The sequence below is a fragment of the Camelus dromedarius genome, chromosome 4 (genome assembly GCF_036321535.1).
Source record: "Camelus dromedarius isolate mCamDro1 chromosome 4, mCamDro1.pat, whole genome shotgun sequence".
NCBI classification, from domain to species: domain Eukaryota; kingdom Metazoa; phylum Chordata; class Mammalia; order Artiodactyla; family Camelidae; genus Camelus; species Camelus dromedarius.
In genome coordinates, this window is record NC_087439.1 from 9751202 (window position 1) to 9775356 (window position 24155).

The 24155-nt window shown below is 50.0% G+C and overlaps 1 protein-coding gene across 1 annotated transcript in view; it reads right to left on the minus strand.

Annotated features, from left to right (window-relative positions):
* TFCP2L1 (transcription factor CP2 like 1) overlaps nt 1-24155 on the minus strand; it is a 50965-nt gene that overhangs the window by 20222 nt on the left and 6588 nt on the right. Inside the window, exons 3-6 of the mRNA XM_031451237.2 lie at nt 3153-3229; nt 2584-2689; nt 1829-1935; nt 615-767 (exon numbers count right to left, since the gene is read on the minus strand). Of these exons, the coding sequence (XP_031307097.1) occupies nt 615-767; nt 1829-1935; nt 2584-2689; nt 3153-3229 (443 nt within the window). The remainder of the gene's footprint in view (nt 1-614; nt 768-1828; nt 1936-2583; nt 2690-3152; nt 3230-24155) is intronic.

The following is a 24155-nucleotide window of genomic DNA, read 5'->3' on the forward strand; positions in this document are numbered from 1 at the left end:
CACTGGGACCGTCACCGCCCACCCCGTTCAGGGCCTGGCTGGCGGGTTCGGATCTCAGTGTCTTCTCTGTGCACACTAACCACTCGTGGGCAGTCAGGGAAGAGGATCTGTTCTCAAGCTGGACAGCTCATCCTGGGTGCCTTCCTCGGGCCACGGCTCCCAGCTGGGGGGTTTAGGAAATGGCTCATGGGGTGATGCCCAAGGAGGGAAGTTATAGGGGGTCCTCTGGGGACACAAGTGACAGGCCCAGTGTCCAGGGGAAGAGCCAAACAAGTGGCAGCCACACCCATTATCTGGTCTCCCTGCTCCACCTCCGCCCTCCAGTCTCGGCCCAGAAGCCTCAGGGCAGGGCAGTGTTACTGCCGGACCCTGCAAGACTGCATGTGGGTGCACTCGGCCCAGCGAGTCTTACAGGGGGTCTCCTGACCTGACTTCGACAGAGAATCTAACGCACAACTGCAGTCTAGGCCAAAGTGCTGGGAGGAAAACAGTCTAAAGACGTGCAAATCCCATCAGTGAGGGAAGCCAGAGGAGCGCGGGCCCGGGGGTGAGGGGCAGGCGGGCAGTCCGGAGTCCAGCAGAAGCCTGGGCTCGGGGGTCAGCGGGTGTCCTACCTTGAACACCTTGATCTGGCAGCTGGCCGAGTGCAGGTGCTCCGTGTACTCCCCATTCTCGTTCTGCTTAAAGGTGTCGATCTGCACACGGAAAGGCACCCCCTTCTCACCCCCGTGCTTCCGCGGGGTGAACTCCGTGCTGATGCAGTGCACCTGGACGGGAACCCAGGGCTGGTGGTGAGGGGTGGGCCGAGGGCGGGCTCGGGACCCCACAGGGTCCCCCCAGGTGGAGGGCTCCATCCCGCATGGGCAGATGGAGGGCTCTGTCCCGCGTGGACAGGTGCAGACCTGCCTCCCCCTCCCTGCCCTCCCTCTCCCCTCCACACACAGGACACCACCCGCTCTGGCCCTGGTCCCTTGCCCTGGGAGGCCCTGCCTGACCAGCCATGTCCTTGCCAGCCATCGCTCCAGCTCACTGACCCTCACCCTCGCCCCTCTCCCTTGGTAAGTCCCACTTGCAGAGCAGGGACCACAGCTCAGTCCCTGACGCCTAGTGTCCAGGTTACTCAGGCCGGGCCAGAAGCTGAACCATCGCTCTATTTCTGCTAAGTACCTGCTACCCAGAAGGCACTTCGTGTATATTTGTTAGGGTGCTGTAATAATATTATAGCAATACAATATATAGTGTTGTAATAATGAGCAGTAACATTATATCTTTAAAATAGAATGAAAACATTGTAATTATGAAAGGAAAAAAGATGGCTAACTTTTACTGAGCAGTTACTGTGGCCGAGCGTTGCAGTGATGGCTTTATGTTCAATGTCTAATGTATAAGACAGGTGGGAAAACCAAGAGGCTCAAATGGGGACACAGTGGGTGAGAACCAGAGGCCAGCCCAGAATCTCGGTGCCCTGCCGTCCCCCCAGGCAGCTCGACCTTCCACGACGTCCACACAAGGCTGGGTCAACAATGGCACTTGATAATTGAGTAATTTAGAAACAATTACCAAAAAATTTTACTTCAAACTATGTATGCTAGGATATTTTTATTTTGTAGAAAGCTTGTGTACCGATAAGCAAGACGCACACAGGATTCTAGAGCATTTCAAGTCCTTTTCCAGCCCCAGGGACCAGGTAGCTCTGTGACTCTGAGCCACACTCACACGTCCTCACCCTTCTAGTCTCCTTCCCGGCAGCAGGGCCCTGAGGACGGATGGTTCTGAGGAACTAGACAGAGGACCCCGGAGGTCTGGCTTCTTTCTCCCTCCCGCTCACCTGAATGAACGCAGAGGCTCTCTTGGAAGGGTCCCACAAAAACTCGACTGCGTTCAGCTGGGTCGGGCTGGCCCTGGGGTCCAAGATACCAACAGACAGTGGAATATCTGCACATACATACACACACACAAAAGTGCAATTGTCAGCCACTCCCAAATACTCAGGGATGGGCTCTCATTACAGGTCCAAATTCTTTACACAATCGGAAATGCCAGAAGTTCTGAAAACTATGTTCTGCATAACTCAGTTGGCAGAACGCCTGACTTGAACTGCCACGAGGCTATTAGACTTCATCCTATTTTGTGTGAACGGCCATTCTGTCCTGCCACAGAAATATTACTGTGCTGGGTTGCCTGTTGGCGGGTTACCCAGCGCTACAGGTCTACACACCCTACTATCATTCCAGCTTCTGGATTCCAAACCCCACCTGGCCCCAAGGGTTGTAAATAAAGACGGTGGACCACTGCCTGGGCCCCCATTCCAATCCCGCTGCCCTCTCGGCAATGCCCACCCTTCCCTTCGCCACTGGTCACAATGCTCGAAGGCAAGCTCCCTTCATGAAGGTCCCTGAATTCCACATGCCCCCCCACCCCCGAAAGGGGAACTCCCCAGGCCAGGCCTGGTGGCACAGTCGCCTCTCCCAGCTCCCCCACAGTTTTACACAAGACAGGAGTATGCTATGATGCTAAGATGCCCTGGACAGGCGTGGGTCCAGATGGCGACCAGGAAGAACCCTCACGTGCCCAGAGACTCACCGATGTCCAGGATCCGGTCCCCCGGCCGGCTCCACCGCCAGCCTTCCAGCTGCTGGTGCTCCGTGTACTGCAGCCGGCGGTCGTGGAAGACCACGCGGATGGTGCTCTGGGGAGGGAGGCCGGTAGGGAACAGCTGAGCATGGACCCAAGAGGAACCCACCTTCCACCCTCCCTGAGCCAGAAAGTCCCGCCCTTGAAGCCCCCTCCTGGCGCCACCTCCCCTGCTCTCAGTTCCACAGGTACTCTGTCCTCAGAGCCCCAGCCACACCGAGGACAGGACGAAGGACGGCCCTTCCCCGAGGTTACCAAGTCCTCTACATCCAGAGTAACTTAGCAACCCTCCGTGCAGATGAGCAGACTGAAGGTCAGCACGGGGCAGAGCCAGGCTGCAGCCGGGTCTGTGTGCCCAGCGCCGCTCCAGCAGCGGGCTGCCCGAGCCCCTCTGACCACACCCCGCCCCCGGGGCCAGGAACCCACCCCTCTACCCAGAGCTCCCCTCCAGACCTCTCAGGACCAAGCCCCAGCCGCTCGGTGCCCAGGGTGGGGTCAAGGGCAGCCTCCAGCCTCACCTTCACATATTTTGTGTTCAGATCTTGAAAGTCTCCCAGCTTCCTGTTCTCCAGCAGTCGGATTTCATAAGATTGACCTGGAGGGGGGTCAACAGTACATTTTTGAATTCTGTTTTCAGATTCGGGGCTCACCAGCTAAAGACCATCTCAACATTCTCCATGCCGACCCAGGCCTCCCGGCCCCAGGGAGCAACGCAAAGAAGTCCCAGGACGGCTCAGTCGTGCTCTGGACTGGACACCCTGGTTTGCCCATCTGGCCTGGTGGGGCCTGGGGCTCCCCAGGTAATGCTCCACATGATACAGAGAGAGAGAGAGAGAGAGACAGAGAGACAGCACCTCTACCATCTTCAGAGAAACGGAATCCAAAACAATACAGTTTGCATCAAACTTACGGACACAGCTTCCTATTTCTTGGTAAAGAACACACCCCACAGCCCCCATGCACTTGGCTGGGGAACACAAGATGCTTAAATCCATGTGAAGTAACCAACCATACCTTACTGGGAGCAGGTTTACAGGAACAAATGAAAGCCTGTTAAACATTGTCTCTAATTGCAGAATGAAAAGCATTTTCTTCAGTTAAAAGAATTTCATGTATTCGCAAGGGTGTGTGTAGGGTTCTATTTGGTGACAAAACCAGCACAAGCCGGTTAAAGAATGTAAATGGGGGGGAAAAATCCATCCCTAATAACAACCCCCAACTCAGAAGTGTCTACGAATAACCTGAAGAAAACTAGATACGTTTATTCAAAGACACAACATAGCTTGAGTAAGCAGGATGCGCCACATCCCCTCCTTGGAAAGACCACATGGCAAATGATCCAACTTCTTAACCAAAGAGGCTCAGCCGCAGCTCTCAAACCCCCTAGCGCACATCACAGCTTAATAAAGGATGTCCTACAAATAAGAAAGTATGTAATAACCAGCATTGGTACATCTGATTAGAATTCATTAAAAAAATTTTTTAAATAATGACAGACTCACAGGAAATTACAAAAATAGTACAGAAAGGTCCTGAGTACCCACCCTCCAGTCTCCCCCCACGTTGGCATCTGATGTAACTAGGGTACGTTACTGAAGTGCACCAGGGCTCAGTACACTTGACTAACCTCCAGACTTAGGTGGATTTCCCTGGGTTCTGCAGGCTAATCCATTCAAGTTACCATTGCATTGAGAAGTTCATTTCCCAAGGTTTTATTTTAACATGAATGGCTACTTCTCCGACACTATAGGGAAGGACTTTCTGAACCTAGGATCAGTGGGGGAAGGGAAATCTAATGTAGAGAGAGATCAAGAAAGGTATCTATATAAATGTACGCAGCAAACCAGAACTGCACAAACCCAGTGCTCAACAGTCTTGATGTATCTCAAAAGCAATGATTAGAGAAACAGTAAGACTCTCTGGAGGGGGCTCCGTTGTAGCCCCCATGCTCTCATCTCCAGGACCTTTGAGAGTTACCTTTTATTTGGAAAAAAAGTTTTTGCAGGTGTGGTTAAGTATCTCAAGATGAGGAGGTCATCCTGGTTGGCCCTGGAGGTCCCTACAAGTGTCCTTAGGAGAGACACACAGAGGACACAGGGAAAAGAGGCGGCAATGTGACCACGGGAGCAGAGAAGGGACTGAGGCGGCCATCAAGCCAAGGAGTGCTGAGGCCACCCAGCGCTGGAAGAGGCCGAGATCAGATTCTCCCCTAAAGCCCCCAAAGGGAGCCCAGATTTCCAATTTCTAGCCTCCAGGACTGTCAGAGAATAAACTTATGCTGTTTGAAGCCAACGTGCCTTGTAGTAATTTGCCAAAGTAGCCACAGGAAACTAACATATTCCCACCCAGAAGATGAAATTCACTCCTTCATGCAAGTGCTGGCTGAGCAGTAACGGCCGTGGGCCAACACGGAGCAGACCCTGGGGACACAGAGCCTGTCACCCTCGCTCCGTGGGGCCTGCAGACGACGCTGGCTGAGCTCAGAAATGCCAGCCCGAGACCCTTGCTCAGGAAGGTGGACCCTCCTCCACCCGGCCGTCACCAGCCTTCCTCCAGGACCAGTGAAAACCTCCGTGCCGGGCACATCCCGTGGGAAGGAAGAGGCTCCCACCCCAGACCCTGGTCCCGCCCACTTGCTAGCTCAGAAAATGCGGCTCAGGGAAGGGTCTCGCTGATCTGAGCGACACAGCTACCTTCCTGAAAAAGCCAGGTTTCGAACACACATTTATTTCTGGGCTCCTAAGCAAACACTCCCTGGACAGCATGAAAGGGAGCCTCCTACCCGAACTGGTTTTTCCAGTGTCCTCCGCCTCCCCCGCGGAGAATGCAGCCACTCTGGCAGGAGGCCCAAGGCCCCAGTGGTCATTACCACTGGTTCAGGGCGCCCCAGGGCCCAATGAACACTGACCCCAGGCTCTGCAGGGCAACCTCAGCTTAGGCCCAGGCGGATCTCCCGTCCCACAGAGCAGTTCCGGAGCCTGAACACGACGGCAGCGACTCAGAGACCAGAGCTACTGGGTGGGCTGTAGGCCCAGGTCACGGGCCTGCCTCCCTCACCGGCAGCAGGGACCTACCCACAGCTCCCCCACCGCAGCTCCCTCCGTGCTCTTACACACACACACTCCGGCCACCCCGCATGTCCCGGGCTCCGGCCTCCCTCCCCAGCCCTCTGCCTCCACCCCAATACAGGGGGCGGCCCCCAGCCCCGCTCTCCCCCAGTCACACATGCACTGGTGAGCGAGGGCAGGACAGCTGAACTGACCAGGGGGCACACAGGCATTGCTCCTTGGCCGGCTCACTTCAGGGCGTGGGTGGGGGCCTTGGAAGGGGGCTCTGGGTCTGTCCTATTCATCAGGGCAGGAGGGTCTCAGCAGTGTTCTTTGCAATGCTGGTCCATGCTAGACTACAGGGTTTGCAAAAGTGAGACACTCCCGCCCTCAAAGGGTTGGCAACCTTCTGGGGTACCTCAAACAGCACCGGAAAAGCACTAATATCAGGCAGAACTGGAAAAAAAATCCTCCTAAGAAACAACAGAGGTCTGGGGTGGGGACACTCATTTAGAATGGGGGGCGGGTGTCTGAACAAGGAGGTAACATCTGCATGGACTCTGATGAGTGGGCAGGAGGCGAGGCGTGGATACGAAAGTGATCACCAGCAGAACTGCAGCGAGGAGGAGGAGGAGGGACAGGCCAGGCATGCCTTTGGGGGACAACCTAACAGCCTCCTGGGCGCTCACCCAGCAGCAAAGTCTACCCAGGTATTAACTCACCTGAATCAGCAGCAAAGTTTAGCCCCACCCGACAGAGGAGGCAGTGGCTCAGAGAGGTGTCTGGACCCGAGCAAGCTTGCACAGCAACTCCATGGCAGAGCCAGGAGCAGGAACGCTGCCACGTGCACCCTGGGGGTGTTTGCTGGGCGGGCTCTGCATTCTACCTGGTCCTCTCTCTGCTTCACCTTTCTGGAAGGCATCTGGGGCCAGGCTGCACGCTGGGAGAGCCTGCCTAAGCCCCCGTCCCCGCCCCAGGTTAGGACACTCACTTTCTCGCTCTTTCCTTCCCCCTTCAGGACGGGCAGTACATGGGACTCGGCTGACTTGCCTCATTCGGGACCCTGGATAAAGCACATTGACTCCGTTTCCTCGGCTGAAAAATGCTGTTTCCTACATTCTCAGCTGTGATCCAGAAGGAAAAACAAATCACTGCAGAAGATGGCAATGAAGCCTAATTTTAGAACTGTGAAATGTGGAAAATGAGAAAAAGTTGGACTCAAGAATCCAGGGAACAGGATAATAGATACCCGTCCTTCAGCTGTCCTCTGAATTTCCTGACACTCTTTTTATTTCAAGACCCTCTTCCATCCACCTAAACCCTCCCCTTCTTGTAAGGCTCAAATCCCTAAGGCCAGGACCTCAGTTCTCTGAACCAGCCTGGGACGTAGAGCCTGGTGGACACTGTAACCATTCTGTGGCAGATTTCCTCACGAAAATCTAGTCTCCCTGAGACACACGTTCCTACCCCATTTAACGTGCCCTGACCATATTAGAAGGTGACGGCGGCTAAATTCATGACATTTTTGGTATGAGGACAAGGAGAACAATGGGAAAGAATAAAGGGCCAAGAAGGAGACTTTCAGGTACTTGGAAACCTGATCTGTCACAGTGAGAAAAAAAGACTTTCCACGGATATAGGTTAGCTGGTTATCCATATGGGAAAATAATCCCCTATTTCACACCTTACATAACTAATTAATTCTAGGTGAATGGAAGCCACAAAATAAAAGCAAAGCCTTAACATTTCTAAGGCTTTATGACACTACTTTATGACCACGGGGTGGGAAAGAGACTCCTAGACTAGAAACAAAAACACAAAGGAAAAATTATGTCCTCCATATACTACGGGAAAAACTGTGTTAAAATTTGTCCAGACACTCTTCAAAATGCGAGGGGTGCTGTTAATCTTTCCACAGCCCTAGGAGTGGGGAACGACCTGGCAAGCTGGGGCTTATGGTCACCCTGTGGAAACAGGACAAGGTCAACTAACACACGGAAAGATGCCGGACGGCACAAGGAAACAGGACAGTGCCGAGTAAACTACGACACCATCTTACACCTGTCGGAGGAGCAAACTGCAGCCTGGCAGAATCACGAGCTGGTCCGAGCGTGAGACTGGCCGCGGGGGCACTGCTGATGGAAGCGCTCTGCTGACAAAACCCCTGGGAGAAGCGTGAGAACAAGGGTGAGGCCGAGGACGCACGAGGCCTCTGCCCAGCACGTCCAAGTCGAGAGGCGTGTCCGGGACAAGCGCTGGACGAGCACCGGGCTCAGGCGAGAGGCCCTCACTGCGGCGCAGCTGGCTGCCGCGAGAAACTGCCAGCCGCCCACATCCAGCCGCAGGAAGAGAGACGCGAATTCTATGATGTGACCGAACGGAGTAGCACACAGCGCTTAAATGAGCCTCCAGACTCCTGAGTGGGACGAACAGACACACGTTACAACATGTAACGTGGAACTACGTTCAGTATCTGGTAATAACATATAATGGGAAAGAATCTGAAAAGAAAACATACATGTATGTATGTGTATAACTGAGTCACCTTGCTGTACACCTGAAACTAACATTGTGAATCAACTACACTTCAATAAAAAGTAAAATTAAAAAAAAAAAGAGCCCTCCAGAGACACACATCAACATGGAGAAACCTCAGAAACATTATTTTATCCAAAAAAGGTGCACACAATGCATGTGAAACTACTTACAAAGCCTAAAGACATGCAAAACCCATGCTGTTCGTTTTTATGGCTGAAATGTGCAAGGAGTAAAAAAATTTTAAATGCATGAAGGGACAACCAACACTGATTTCACAAGAGTGGTTTCGATTCTGGGAGGAGAAGCCATGGATCACAAAGTAAAACCAGAAGCCAGTTTGGCAAAGCTGAAACAAGTGTGTTGGGCACACGAGCATTTGTTCTCTTCTTCTCTGGAGCAGTCAGCCCACCTGAAATTAAAGACCCTCAGGGCAGCTGAGAACCAAGTGGGACCCACAGCCCGCCCTCCGTGTCCGAGGTCCTCTGCATCCTCGGACTGTGTAGCGCTGCAGGCCTTCCTGTGGAAAAAAACCCAAGTGTAAGTGGAGCCGCGCAGTTCAAACCTGTGCCTCTCAAGGGTCAACTGGTATTTCTCTCACACACAAAATAACCGAGTGGAGGAGGATCTCCTGGGCCGGGGGCCCATCTGCAGTGCTACAGCTGTGTGTCCTGACCCACAGCCCTCCCGGAGACCAAGGGCCTTGGGCCTACTGCTCAGCAACTGTCACGCACCCCCAGCGCCAGCCCCTTGGTGCCAGCGACATGCTGGGTGCAGGGGGTCCCAGACACCGGCAAGGGCAGCAGTTACGCACACTCGCTCACACACCACCCGGACTCTGCCCCTGAAATTAAAAACCACCTGCTTACACCTACCAAAATTCATCCAATTGTACATTTGAAATATATGTAGTTTGCTGTACAGGAATCGTATCACAACAATGATGTTAAAAATTTTTTAATACAAATAAAAACCACCTGCAGGGTGAAGTGTACCATGCCTCCATATAGAAAGTCATCAGATACAGTCAATAAACAAACCGCAGTTGTGAACATCACAGCGTGCAGCTGCCAGGGGTTCTCCGCACGCCCCCACAACTGCCTTGGGGACCTGGCCAGCACCCAGATTTGGCGCCCAAACTCACCTCCGGGCTCGCCACTTACTAGTGGTTAAATGACCCCTTTTACAAGGCTGAGTTTCCACATCTCCAAAGTGTGAATGGCACTGGCCGTTGCAGGACTGAAGGCACAGCCAGCACAGAGTGGCTCAAAAGCTCCCCTGCAGTGACATCACTGAGGAGAACTCGGGGGAGGGGCCCCTCCTGCTGGTGGTGGCCTTTCTGCAGCAGCCTTGCCCAGGGCTTCAAGGCCATTTCCTCCACGGACCCTGCCCCACCCTCTACTCTGGAGCTGTTAAAGCCTTTTAAAGGCCAGCAGGGAAGGAGCCCCAGGGCCAGCAGGTGGCCGCCAGCCCAGCCCAAGAGAACCCAGGTGACAGGGAGTGGCAGGGGCCGGAGGAGGGGAGGTCACAGGCTCCACCCCCACCGGCAGGGCTGGTGGGGCTCCGTGACCCCCACCCACATCAGGGCTTCGGCCTTCGGGGAGGGTGGGGCACCTCGGCTGGACCGAGGCTCAGGGAGGAGCCTGGGGCATCATCCGGAAGAGTGGCTCAGACTTCGTCCCAGGGCCCTGCAGCCACTCAGAAGGGAAGGAAAGCGTCTCTGCAGCCCAGCCTCCGTCCCTTTGCCCTTCCGGCCTCCTCCCCACACAGGGAGTAGCAGCAATGGGAGAAGGAGGACAAGGAGCAGCGGGGATAGAGAAAGCTTTTCCGGGGAACCAAACACACACGCACCGTAGTCCATGCCGGGCCCCACCCAGCAGGTGCTCAGCAAACCTGAGCGTCCTCCCGTCCCTGGTGTCACCCACAATACCCAGGGTCCTTCAGACAAGGTAGCAGCAAACCCCAGGGTCCTCCCATCCCTGGTGTCACCCACAATACCCAGGGTCCTTCAGCCAAGGTAGCAGCAAACCCTTTCCAGAAAGGGCCAAGCGGTCACTATGCACGGCCAAGTGAGCCCCAAGATCTGTCACCACCACCAGGCCCTGCCTTTGTGACCAGGAAGCAGCCACGGACAACACATGAATGAGTAAGACCAGGGTGCGCCAATCAAAGTGAAACTGGGATTTTCACATCATTTTCCCTCTTCCTGCTGGCCTCTTCCTCCTAAATTCTTTTGGCACTTTGCAACCTTGCCCTTGGCTGTCACAGCTCTCAGAGGCCAGCGACCAGCTCACCTGAACACACATGCATGCACACACGCACACACCAGCCCCTTGCACAGCACTGGCACGTTCAGGTTTCTAACTAATGGTGGCAGAACTTGCCATTAAATTCCCTAAAGCAACTCACAGAGCTGGAACTAGCCAGCCAAACCAAGAGTGTGAAAAGACGTCCAACCTCGCTAGCGGTCAAAGACACACCAAATGAAAACAACGTAATGCCAGGCTCATCGATCAGATCAGCAGAAGGTTCAGAGCTCGCTGACATCCCTCAAGGACAAAAGGTGGGGAAGTGAGCACTCACACGGGCTGGAGGTGCCTCCTGGGCATTCCGACAACACCCATCAATATGAAAACGCACACAGCCTGTGACGCAGCACCACCAGGACCCCCCTCTACAGAACTGCCGGCAAACATTCAGTGTGAACTATCAGCAGGAGGCTACTCAGGGTAGCCGGGCTGTTCCAGCTACAAACAAAATAAGCCAAATTGTCAACAGCGCTGTTAATGACCAAGCAATGGAACAGCATGCGGTTACGGAGAACGAGGCGCACACCTGAACCAGGTGGTTGGAGCGCCGGTGCCTCAGAGGAGCTGATGAGCTCACGGGACCCAGCCTGGGTCTGACCGGCAGGAAGCATCAGGCAAAGCCAAACTGAGAAACCCTGACAGTCACTTGGCCTGGAGACAAGGCAGGGCTGAGGGCAGTGCAGATTAATGGAGGGGAAAGAGAGAGACAAGGAAACGCAGTTCATCGTTTGGACAGGACCTGGGATCAGGGCAAAAACTGTAGCAGAGGACAGCCCGGGACACGGGCCGCGGCACAGAGGGCTGGGCGGAGGGCGACGCATTTCCTGAATTGGATCCTGGAAATACGGTGGTGCAGGGGAATGTCCTTGCTTTAAGGAAACACCCGCTAAAGTAGTCTGACGTCTCCAACTAGCTCTCAAATGATTCAGGGAGGAAAACGTATATAACAGAGATGAAAATGTGAAAAACTGACCAGTCTAGTGAAGGCTGCACAGGAGTTCATCACACTAACCTTTCTACCCTTCCAGTCCAAAATTTAACATTACTTTGAACTGAAAGTTAAAAAACAATTTTAGAGGGTGGGGGTATAGCTCAGTGGTAGAGCAAATGCTTAGCATGCACGAGGTCCTGGGTTCAATCCCCAGTGCCTCCGTTAATCAGAAGTAAATAAAATACATAAAAAGCTAAACCTAATTACCTTCCTCACCAACAAAAAAAAAATCTGAAACCAGAGATGAATTCCCAGTAACTTTATGAAAAATTAAATTCAAAAAAAATTTTTAATTAAGATTAAAGATGTATAAAATAAGCTACAAGGATATATTGTACAATGCAGAAAATATAGCCAACATTTTATAATAACTATAAATGGACTATAACCTTTTAAAATTGTGAATTGCTATATCGTACACCTGTGCCTTATGTAATACCGCACGTCAACTTCTAAAACAAGACAATGGGAACCAAAAGACACGATTTTAAAAAAATAAGGAGATCTAGATTTACAATAGAAAAAAAATCCGCCACACACTCACTCACACACACACACACACACACAAACACACACGAGTGGGAAAAACTGCTGAACAATACGTGCACAATGTGATTGTACTTTTATTTTTAAATGTGAAACGTGTACCTTTAACAGATGCAAGTAACAGTGCTTAGAGACAGACCCTTCCCTCTTAGACTATACACATCTCCAACATTCACATTTTTAAAAACCAGGAATCTATTACAGGTGAATTTGAAAACAATACAAAGAGGTGGGTAATGTCTCCTACTGTCCCAGGCACGTACTAGGTGCCCACGGTGACAATGGTTGGCATGTCCTTCTACCAGTGTCAGGCTGGTACCCAAAAGCCAATCAGACAGGTGGGCACTTGGGGAAGAGATCCTGTCCGACAAACAGAACACCAGACACAAGCAGACGAGGTCAGACACTGGAGGTCCTCCCAGCCCAGGGTCTCAGCGCGACCACCCTGAGAACCTGCTGAGCAGGTGCCCACCTGGGAGGTAGGGACACTGGGACCCAGGGAGCTACCCAAGTGTGCCCAGTGGCCGGGCCTAGGAGGAGAGGGGAGGGGCAAAGGGATCAGTGGATACCCTCGGGTTGAGTCAGACCCTCCCACGCCCCGGGGCGGGTTCTTGAACCTCTGCATCTGCAGAAGTCCTTAGAAATGAGATAACACCCTTGCACACTTTCAGCCCAGCGTGTGCTAAGCCCTTGACCGGTGCCATCTCGACCACCACTTCCAACCAACAGCCTTGAATGCTGCCTGTGTACCGACCCCAACCCGTGCGCGCCGCAGAGGAACTTCCTCCAGCCCTGCCACAGCTCCGCAGTCACCTGGCCGCCCAAGGCCGTTCAAGGTCACCCAGCCCGAGGCAGCTGGAACAGGCCCCGGGCTACCTCACTCTCCCCCGCAGGCACACCCTGCGCCCTGCAGGGCGGCTCTGAGTGGAGCCAGTGCAGGGCCTCCTGCCCGGATCACCGTGTTCCCGGGAGCAGGAGGCAATTGCCCGGGCCAGCCAAGAGTTACAGGTTGTTTACTCCCCAGCAGTCACTGCTCTGTGTAATTCATGCCACATAAAACATGACGGAGGCCGTGGTCACCCCAGAAAGTAGGGCTGCACACCAGAGGTCCCGCAGCCACAGCGGAGAAAGCACAACGGCGCAGAGCGCGTCCAGCATGTGCGGTCTGTCTGGTCCCTGCTCGGGCAAGTGTGGCGACGACACAGGGCTCGCACGCAGGGCACGCTCAGTGGCAGCTTCGGGCCCTCTAGACCCGGTCCCCATTGATGGCCCATCACCTCCGTGACCTTGAGCACCACACAGCACCTCCTCGCGGCCACTGAGTGCCAGGGACCCAGCTCCCAGCCCACACACAGTGAGTCCTCAACAAGCACCTGGAAGACAGTGAGTGAGTGAGTGAGTGAGTGAGTGAGTGAGTGTGTGTGTGTGTGTGTGTGTGTGTGTGAGAAAAAGCAGAGTAAGTCGCATCCTGGAGACACCTTAGGGAAGGGATGGTTTCCCGGACGGAGTAGGGAGAACAGAAGACGCTCTGCGGGCATTAAGCATCCTGAAGTGTGGGGGAGGGTCAGGAGAACATGGGCTCACCATGCTCAGGGTCCTGGGTTCAATCCCTGGTGCCTCCACTGAAGGATAAGTAATATAAACCTAATTATAATAAGTAAATAAACCTAATTACCCCTCCCCCCCAAAAAAGGAAAAAAATAAAGCATCCTGTGATGCCAAAAGTGAGGAAATGCTCAAAAAAGGATGGAGGCGCGTCAGAGCACCCCGGGACCCCATGTGCAGGCGCTCTCAATAGCCACAGCTGGAACCACTTAAAAACGAAACAGACAACAGAGCTGAACGTAACGCAGAGAACAAAGTAAATGTCCGCCAGTCTATACTGACATAATAAATAAGTGGATAAAAACATTAATGACAGAGCTCTCTCTTACATAGCGTTCCGATTACTAAATGTGGAAAGAAATATCTCCTCCACCCCAAGGTATTTATTAATTACCAAGGGGAAACTTGTAACTTTGCAGACAGCACTAAACCATCAGGGTGGACACAAGACCAGGCAGCATCAGTGTCTCGGGCCCCCAGGGCGTGCTGTCACTGCAACCTCAACGCCATCATTAAAAAGGGCAGATGGGCCCACGTTCTACAAAGTCACCAGGCAGCAAGCACTCTAAGTCTGCAGGTTACGCAGGAAAAGGAAAGACTGGGGGATGGTCACAGATCCGAGGGGACTGAGGACATGCAAGGAAAGGCCGAATGGGGTCCTGGAGAGGACCCCGGACAGAAGAGGACAGCAGTGGATGAGCCGTCAGGGGAGCACAATCATCCCAGGTCACATGTCACATGCTAACAGGCAAGTCAGTAGGTCAAAGGACAGAAAAAAGGTGAAACCCAAATCCCGAAGATAAGGCCGCACTGTGACTCACTCACCGGGGCACCTCCCGCCCAGCTCTGCCCACAGGAACAGGGTCCCAGGCTGGGAGCTACCCCTGTTCACACAGGTGAGCACCAAGTTCTCAAAGGTGGGAGCCAGGCTTCCTGGTCACTCACACTCTCACCACCACCGCCTGGCTCCAGGCAGCCTCGTTCTCGGTCTGTCCTCCCGTCCCTGCAGGACTTTCTGGGGCACACGGGGGTGTTAGATCCTCCCTGAGGCAACCAAAGCCTCGCCCCAAGGTCTCCAAGGAGAGCAGGCCCCTGGAGGCCATCCTGGGAACCATGCGCCCTCAGCCTCTGCCGGGGGAGGGGAGGCCGGCTCCCACGACCTGCCCTCCTGGAGGCAGAGAAGGAGAGTGGCAGCCCCTCTGGGTGGCTGGGCTGAGGACCTGCAATCTCAGGAGCATCTGGTGGCTTCACTGTGACAGCCCTCCGGCCATAGAGGCAGGGAGGCTGGTGGGCACAGCCCCTCAGAGAAGAACAGAGGGAGTTGGAGCATCTTCACGGTGCCTGAGCCCCGGGCTGCAGGGGGCTCCTGAGACCCAGCGGCGGCCCTGCCTGACCACCTGCTTGGTGTGATGTCGGCGCCACAGAGGCCTCCATCACCCGTCCTGACTCCATCAGAACGGTCGAAAACAGGAAGTGTGACACTGGAACCCTCCACTCTCACTGGTGCAATGTAATTAGCGCAGCTGCTTTGGAAAAGAGCCCGCAGCGCCTCAGAGTGAAACAGAGCTACCACGTGACCCAGACATTCCACTCCTAGGTACACACACACAAACCCACACGAGTGCTCACAGCAGCACACTCCTCTAACAGCCACGAAGTGGACACAACCCAGACGTCCATCACCTCAAGAATAAGTAAAATGAGGGACATCCACACAATGGAATTATTCAACAGCAAAAGGGAATGACGTTCTCATACACGCGGCATCGTCGACAGCCCTTGAGAACATCACGTGGAGGAACGTCAGTCACACAGACCACCCATTTGTATATCATTTATATGAAGTGTGTACAGAAAGCAGATCAGTGGTCGCCGAGGGCTTGGGGAGTGGGGCAGGGGAGGAGAATGAAGACTAACTGCTAACAGGCGCAGAGTTTGTTTTAGGAGGAAAAAAAATGCTCTAAAATTAGTTGTAGTGATGGCTTCCTATGTTTAACTGACTGGACTAAAAAAATCTATGAATTGGACACTTTAAATGGGTATGTGAGTGTGTATGGAATGTGAACTACATCCTAATGAAACTTTAAAAAAGAGACAGAGAGTAGACCCCAGTGCCACTGTCTCCAGGAGCAGGTCACACAGCCTCCTGGGCCCCACTGACCACCTGTAACACGGCGGGTGGGATTCGGGGTGGACAGGCCCCATCAGTGCTTCATGAACCACCTGGTCACCTTCAGGACAGTGCAGGTTCTGACTCGGCTCTCCTGCAGCAGACCCCAGATTCTCCATTTCTAACCAGCTTTCAGGGGAGGCTGGTCCGCAGACATTTTTAGTAGAGAGACGTCAGAGGTGGCATCTCACGCTCCCTCCCGCCTGAATACTTCAGGAATCTACCTTCATCCACCTAGGAATTCCCAGAGGTCATGTGGTCTCTCCTTCCCATTCGGGACTCACAGGTTCCCCTAATCACCTGGGTGGAAGCTTCTGACGGATGCTCACTGGCACGAGACAGCTCTTAGTAAAGATGCGAACAGGTCCACCTTTGCGCTGAGGGATACAGTGGACCACCTTGACTGAGAACAGAAAAGCAGGTCCCCCAAAATTTCATTTCACAGAGAGAGGATGGCACCTGGAAGGCCAGGCACAGTCACTCACAGAGGTGTCAAAAGTCCTAGTTCCAAGTGACTGGGGCCCAAAACATCTTCAAGACGTCTCAGGAGACTATAGGACATCAGATGGAGACAACGATCAGCCAAGATGTTGACCCAGGAACGGGAAGGGTGGGGAGTGGATGGAACACAGGAAAGTGCTGGAAAACCTCGGCACACAAAGGGGGCAGGTGGGCAGTGAGAAACAGAGCCAGCCAGACTCTCCAGAGAGGACCAGCTCACCAGCTCTCCTTGGACTTGACACGAATGTCAGCAACTTGACCTCAACCAGAAAGAGCCAGTCAGGAACTACAGACAAACTCGCCTAAAAGTGCAAACTTAGATTTCAGATTTCAGGATGTATGTAAGACACAGTTTTCCCCAAATCCCTGGACTCTTGGAAAAGAAAAGTGGTACCGAAATGGAAAGCTGCCTAGTTGCAACATACAAGTGCAGAAGGTGAGCTATAAAAATTACAAACAGCTTGTATTGTATTTTATATTTTGTAATTACCGAACACAATGTATTATGTATATACGGTCCATACTTGAGAGGCACATTACAGTTTTGTTTTGAAAGTATGTATTTTGCCCTGCCCAAATGGCAGGTGTTTGGAATATACACAGTGTGCTAAGGCACGTGTAAGACCGACCTATTTGCACAAGGTACTGAGAGATTTCTTTTCCAAGAAACAGCTGTCAAGAGGGGAGGCTATAGCTCAGAGATATAGAGCGCATGCTTAGCATGCAGGAGGTCCTGGATTCAATCCCCAGTACTCTCCCTTAAATAAGTAATATATAAACCGAATTACCTACTCCCCCTAAAAAAAAATTTTTGTTAAACAACAGCTGTCTGATCACAAGGTAAAGATTTAGTATGCGAACTGTTTACTAATGCACTACTGAAGTTTAAATCTGTGGCATAATCATAGTAAACAGGGGGGTTTGTCTATGTTTCTTTAATTTCTGCATTCTAATCCGTAATTATTGGAAAACTCTTATTCCCCTCTTTACTGAATTTAATGTCCGGTTTGGGGTTTATAGCCATTCAAATCTAAAGATTTAATACCAACAAAATCAATTGTAATCAAATTCTAAAATCGTAATTTGCCCCCCCTTTAAGAAAAAGAAAGAAAATACAGACCAGGGTGATCATTCAGAGGTCATTTTGAAGACATTCAATGATGCTGTCAATTTACTATTTCCTTAAAAAATCTTGAGAGAGAAAAGCAGAGTGTTTTCAAAGTTAGGTGAAGAAAATCAGATGCAGTTCAAATCAAAAGTCTCCAACCAGAGCGAGCACTGCCACAGGGTGAAAATGCACAGGTGGACAGTGAGAATCAAACTCTCCAGCTCAAACTCAGCACTGTCCGAATTACACCAAAATCCTGAAATGCGACTCTGCAGAAAACCAGTGGAGGAGGGAATTTGCTGCTTAGAAATAGAAGCTTCTCAAAGTGAGCAAAAACATCAGGCTTACCACACATCAAAACCTTGACTCCTACAGGAAGACAGCCGAAGACCCAGGGAAGTCACAGGTGGCTGCGCTCCCCTGAGAAGACAGCGCAAGAAAGTGTGGGTGGTGGCAGGGGCTGAGAAAGCTCACCGTCTTACATGGGCAGTGCCCACAGAAAGTAAAAACGGCTGAATTAGGACGTGAAACCCAGCTTTTCCCAAGTGGCCCCTTTGTGTGCGTTACAGCTGCCGCCCAGGGCAGCGCCCAAGGTCAGGGGATTTTACAGTCACCACGTGTTTCCGATGCTGGTGAACCCTATGTGGGCTGCCCCTCCCAGGACCAGTCAACTCTTCGGGAGAATGAATGAGCGGGCTGGCCTTTCTCATGCAGACCAACCAATCCAAGTCCAAAGCCCCACACCCTCTTTGATCCATCAGGCTTTCCCAGAACCTCGCCCCGGCCACAGTTCCCGGCCCTAATCACCCCAGAAAGGGGCACCAGACCACCAGGCACAGCCCTTCTGCCCCAGAGCCAACCCTAAACCTGCCAACTCTGCCCCCCCCCCGACTCTGTACCCTAGAAACCACAAGAAAGGGTCTTGCCCGCATTTCTCACTCACTCCTTCCCGCCTCCTGAGTGACTCCCTGGCTTCTTCATCTGGCCTCGCCTGGTGTGACCTGCACCCTTCCTGTTGGGAAATGTGAGTAACAAACTCAAATGGTCTCCTTATCTGCTGGCCTCACGATCCCTGAAAAATCCAAACGGATCAGACACCCCTGCGTCAGCAGGTCCCCGGGGAGCAGGAGGGTGAGCTGTGAGGGCTCCATGATGCAGGGTGAACAGCAGGTTGGATTCAGATCTGCAGCAGCCAATCTCTGAACACATACCAGCCTGGCAGGACAGATGATGTGTTAGTTCTTTAAATTAATTCTGATTGAGGCTTCTTTCATTTAATGTGTTACCTAATTGATGCTGCCTAATTGATGTTCTCATCGAAGTTTTAATAATTATAATTTCTAATATAGTGTTTCCAGATTTTGGATGGTCTTTACCATAATTCTTAAGAATTCCTGGGGAGGAGGGTATAGCTTAGTGGTAGAGCATGTGCTTAGCATGTACAAGGTCCTGGGTTCAATCCCCAGTACTTTAATTAACATTAATGAATAAATAAACCTAATTACTTCCCCCACCAAAAAAAGAGTATACCATTCCTAGCTCATTGAACCCTCTGGAATTAGAGGATGTAAGTATTACAGATTAACTCAATTAACTGGTCCACTATTACCTAAAGCATAATGTTTGACATGCCAGGAGGAGACCTCTGAAGCATTAAAAATCATTTCTATATGCTGAGCTATGAAAAACAATCTGGACAAGGAATCTTATATTTACTTCAATAAATGTTGATAAGTTTTAAAAACAAATTAAAAACCCAGTTAGCAGTAGTCATACCCCTAGCTAGCTTATTCATATTTTTATTAGTTTATTAATTCATAGATTAATTATGGAGGAGCTGTTCTTATTTTGTTGGGTTTTCTTTTTAACCTTTGTTAAGTGGTTTATAAAATTCTTGGCTGAGTAAACATTTCTAAATTTTATGGAGGCTAAATAAAGTGTCCTTACACAGCAAAAACAAAACAAACCAGTATCTCAGTTAATTCTCAAACAACACTGAAGTGGGTGTTACATCTGTTTTACAGAAAACACGGTTGACATCTTTGGGAACCTGGGAAAGAACAAAGAACTTGAATTGGAACATGGATGTACCCAACTTCTTGGCTTTCAATCTGCCACCAAGTTTCTAAGAAAGGATAATTAATAGTGCCACCCAACTGGTATTACCAACAGGGAGAAAGCTGGTTTGTTTTGTTTTTTTCTTAACAGCAGATGCTGGGTAGCATTCACGGATATATGTAAGGATTTACCTCTCATTTTTCCTGGCTGTGTAGTATTCCACTATTCAGTAGGTTACTGTGAGATACAGAATTCCTCCCTCATTCCTTACATACCAAAGTAAGTTCCAAATTATGAAAGACACGGAAAAAAAACTTTAAAAAACAGATGAATATGATCAAAAATTTAAAGTGGAGAAGGCCTTTCCCAAACAGGACATGAAACATTAAAATCTAATAAATCCGACCCCATAAAAATGTATTTAAAATTTTATTATGTAAAATAAAGAACAAGCAGACAAATGAAAGAAAAATGAATAAAATCAATGAAAACTCCGGAAAATATTTCTAACACACTATCCCACATATGCAAAGAGCCCTTACAATTAAATAACAAAAGGATGAAAAGTCCCACTTGAAAAGCAGGTAAATCAGATGAAAGGAAAAAGAAACAATCAAATAAAATATGGAAAAACAGTCATCATTAAAGAAGTGAACATTAAAACAAGAATACCTTCTGCTTTTCCCACTAATTATCAAAGGTTAAAAAGTGTTGGCAAAAATATAGAAAAATAGACATTCTTCACTCATTCAAAGAAGCTCTGTGTGCCAGGCACTGTTCTAGGACCAGCAGTGAGCAAGATACCCAAGGTCTCCACCCTCAGGGAGTCTATGTCCCAGCTGGTAAAGATGGAGGGAGGATAAGGGAGGAATACACAATTATTCAGATAGTTATCGTTCATACAAGGACAGATTGGTACAACGTCACTGACTTCACTCCACAGCAATATGGCAGCATCTATCAAAATGTTGTGCCTCCAATCCCATTTCTAGATATTTCTTCTACAGATGTTCTCACTCCTGCTTAAGCACAAAGGTATGTGACATGGATGTTCACTGGGGTGCCAGGTGCGATTATGAAAAAAAATGGAAACAAGCCTAACGTTCCTCAAGAGAACAAATTATGCAACATGCATACAATGGGTCATAATGTAACCAGTAAAGACCAGCTTTTGCTTCTTTTTTTTTTCCGGTACTCAAGCAGAAAGACTTTGAAGAGACATTGTTGTAGGGGTGGGAGGTAGAATAAAAGTTGCTAAAACACTATACATAATACAATCTCATTTCTCTTAAAAGAGACACACACATTCCTACAGACACACATGCATGCGTGCCTACAGTTACAGACACTTCGCGGTTCGTGCATCACTCTACAAGTAGACACATATAGGATAACGTGTGACTAAGAAAAACCTGGAAAGTGGATCATGGGAAGCTTTCTAGAGTGCAAATTTCTGTACTGTCGGCTGCTCTGTTTTGTAAGTGTGGGCTATTTTTACACTCAGCAAAGATTAAGGGAGAAAACAAAAAAAAAGAAAAGAAAAGTAATGTATCTAAGGGTCATTTGGTTTTCTCAGTTTATACTCCCAAACTTCAGGCTAAAAATTAATCTGGAAAGAAAACTTCAGCTCCTCCGGAGGAAGGATAACAAACAAAGGAACTAATCCTTTGCCTCATTCCTTAAATTCAAAGTCGCTGATATAATTGGGGAGAAGGGAAAATAATATAACTGTGTGCTTACTATTTGCCAGACATTTATTATTCCCTTAATTCTCAAGGCAACACAAAATGAAACCAGCTCAGCTCCACAGAAGAGGAAACCCAGGGTCTTAGAGATTCTCGGAGTTCCCTAGAGCAGAAGCTGCCATCCTACTTGGTTCTAGGATCCGGGAAGACAGGACTTCCCGCTGGGAGTTCTTATCTCCCCGGCCATTCCCTCGGGTCACTGTGGGTGGAGAGCATGAGGCTGGGGGTGGGGTGGGAGAAACCCATTATGGGTTTTTTTGTTGTTGTTCAGGAGGCATTTTCTCCCCCGCCCTCCCTCAGAGCTGCATCAAGAGTTCCAGGTGGCAGGCAAGGCCCCTGGAGGTGCCTAGTCTAGAACCCTGCCTGTAGCAGGTCCTGGAAAAGCGGGTGCCTCCCCTCCCAGAGCCCCCTCCACAGTCACATCAGCGCTCCACCACTCCCCAGGCCTGCCCCACTTCACCTCTGTCAGCCTGCCTTCTAAAAACAGGACTACTCCACTAGGGGAGAATTACTCAAAAGGGAACAAACAAATGTGCTTGGTGAATTCTAAAGCACTAAGCCAGCTGTCACACTAACGCCTAGGGTCCCCACCTCCCACTTCAAGTAATCCTGAACCCAGCAGCCCACACCAAGTAGGGTCCAGTGCTTCCGTAATGACAGTTTTAACGCCCTGCAGAGGAATGTCGGCTGTGCGTTACGCCTACTACCTGGTTGCACAGTGAGTGAGGAACAAACAGAAAAGTCCAGAAGGCCTCCTGCCTCTTATCTCTCCAAGAGTTACCATCTGTCAAGTCTAAGAGGTACAATGCTTAGTTCTAGAACAAACCCCGTGTTAATCTTTGAATGAGGTAGGGGGATGAAAATAATTTAAAAATTTTTTTAATTCAAAGTCCTAATTTGATGACCACGTTAACTTCCAAATACGACCAGGGGAAACGTGTACCCACCTTGCCAGTAATAATGGCTAACATGTGAGTGCTCATGCTGTTTTCAGCACTCTACGGGCATTAACGCATTGCATCTACATAGTAGCACCTACTTGGCAGGGATTTTACTTTTTCCATTTTACAGATGAGGAACTGGAGGCACTGAGAGGTTAAACGATTTGCCCAGGGAGCTGCCCAACAGCTCAGCCTCTGCAAGGCAGCTGGAGACCTTGGCCATCTGGTCTACCTCCAGGCATACATCATTCCCACTCTTCCCTGTGTTCCAAACCCTAGTCATATGGAACCACTTAGGAGTCTTCGTAAACACTGTGCTTAACTTCACCCCTGTCCCACCCAGTCTGGCTTGTGCACAAGGCTTTTCTCCCTTCTCACTGAACCATCCTCTCCCTCCAATGACAGGGAATTTATTCCATGAATGAATGAACGTAACACTACTATAAAAATCCACCCTGATATTTAAGATTCAAGAGTTGCTCTGATAGGAAATACCAAGGCTTTCTCCATAACAAGCCATTCTTGCAAAGTTGCTCTTATCTCAAAGGCAGAATTCCCTACACAGATTGCCTGGGGTTCTCTTTCTTCTGATCTCCCAGTCTCCACCCCACCACCCTCTTCATCCCTCCCCTCAGGCTCCAGCCTTCAGGAAAGATCTGTCTCCACACTGACCTTTGGCCGCTGACAAAGGGGTTGACCTGGGAGTTTGTAGACCCCTCTTTTCCTAAGGACTCCATTTCTGAGGAAGAGGACAGACTCTGCTTCTCAAACCATGTTCACTGTGTACAAAAGTAGCCATCGGGCTTGGTGACAGGACCGCCATAAGTAACACACCGTCCCCAAGCCATGCTTTGAGGGCAGTGGTCTGACTGCACAGAGACATGAACATCCAGTGGCTTAAATGGCTTTTTAGTTTACAGACCCAGCATCCCTTCCATGTTTCCAGAGAAGCTTAAACATGTCATTACAAGAAAGAAGTCACGGGACAGCCTCCAAGAAACAGTGCCACAAACGTCACAGCGCCAATGCAGTAAACACTAAACACTTAACAGCAAGCTTCAATTTACCGAAAAGGTTTTGATTGCTGGCTGATATGCCAAAAAACTTTTTTTTTAAACTGATGCCTATTTGTCTTATGACACAGACGTATAAGCTACTTCAAGGCACACTGGAAAAGATGTCCAGTACAGCATTACTGATAATAGCAACAAAAACAAAAACAAAAAAAATGAAAGTAGGAGAGAGAGAAAAACAAAACAAAAATAAAATAAAACCTGCCTACTTTTAAATTTTCTGAATACTCACAGAGCACCTGCTATCACGCCACCAAGCTTAATGCTGGTGTTACAATGTTAAAACCACAGCTCTGCCCTGCACAACTGCCATTTTATTATGGGAGATGGGACACTAAAATAATTACACTGTGTATTTTCCTCCAGCAGTTATGACAATAATCTGTCCTAATAAGAGAAAATAGTGAAATAACATGCAGACATTTCAAATGTCTAAGAGGCTTTAATTATAATAGAAAATACTGAAAGACTAGTATTTAATAAAAGCGAGAAACAATTTTATAAAGTGTATGATCTCATCAATTTTTTTTAAAAAAAGTACAGAAGGAAAATTCAATGGTTGTAAAATTCATCTGTAAGAATTAGTGATTGAGATTGCCTATGACGGATGATAAAAGGAACTTCTACTCCTCAAAGGGGGAAACCTAGTTCCGAGCTACAATTAGTTCAATTAGAAATAGCGCAAGAATCAGGGGGTGGGGGGTATAGCTCAGTGGCAGGGTGCGTGCTTAGCATGCATGAGGCCCTGGGTTCAATCCCCAGGACCGCCATTAAAAAATAAATAAATAAATCTAATTACCCTCCCCCAACAACAAATAAATAAATAAAAAGACAAAATTTTAAAAAAAGAAATAGGGCATGAATCAATGAATATCAGGTGTACAGGACAAAT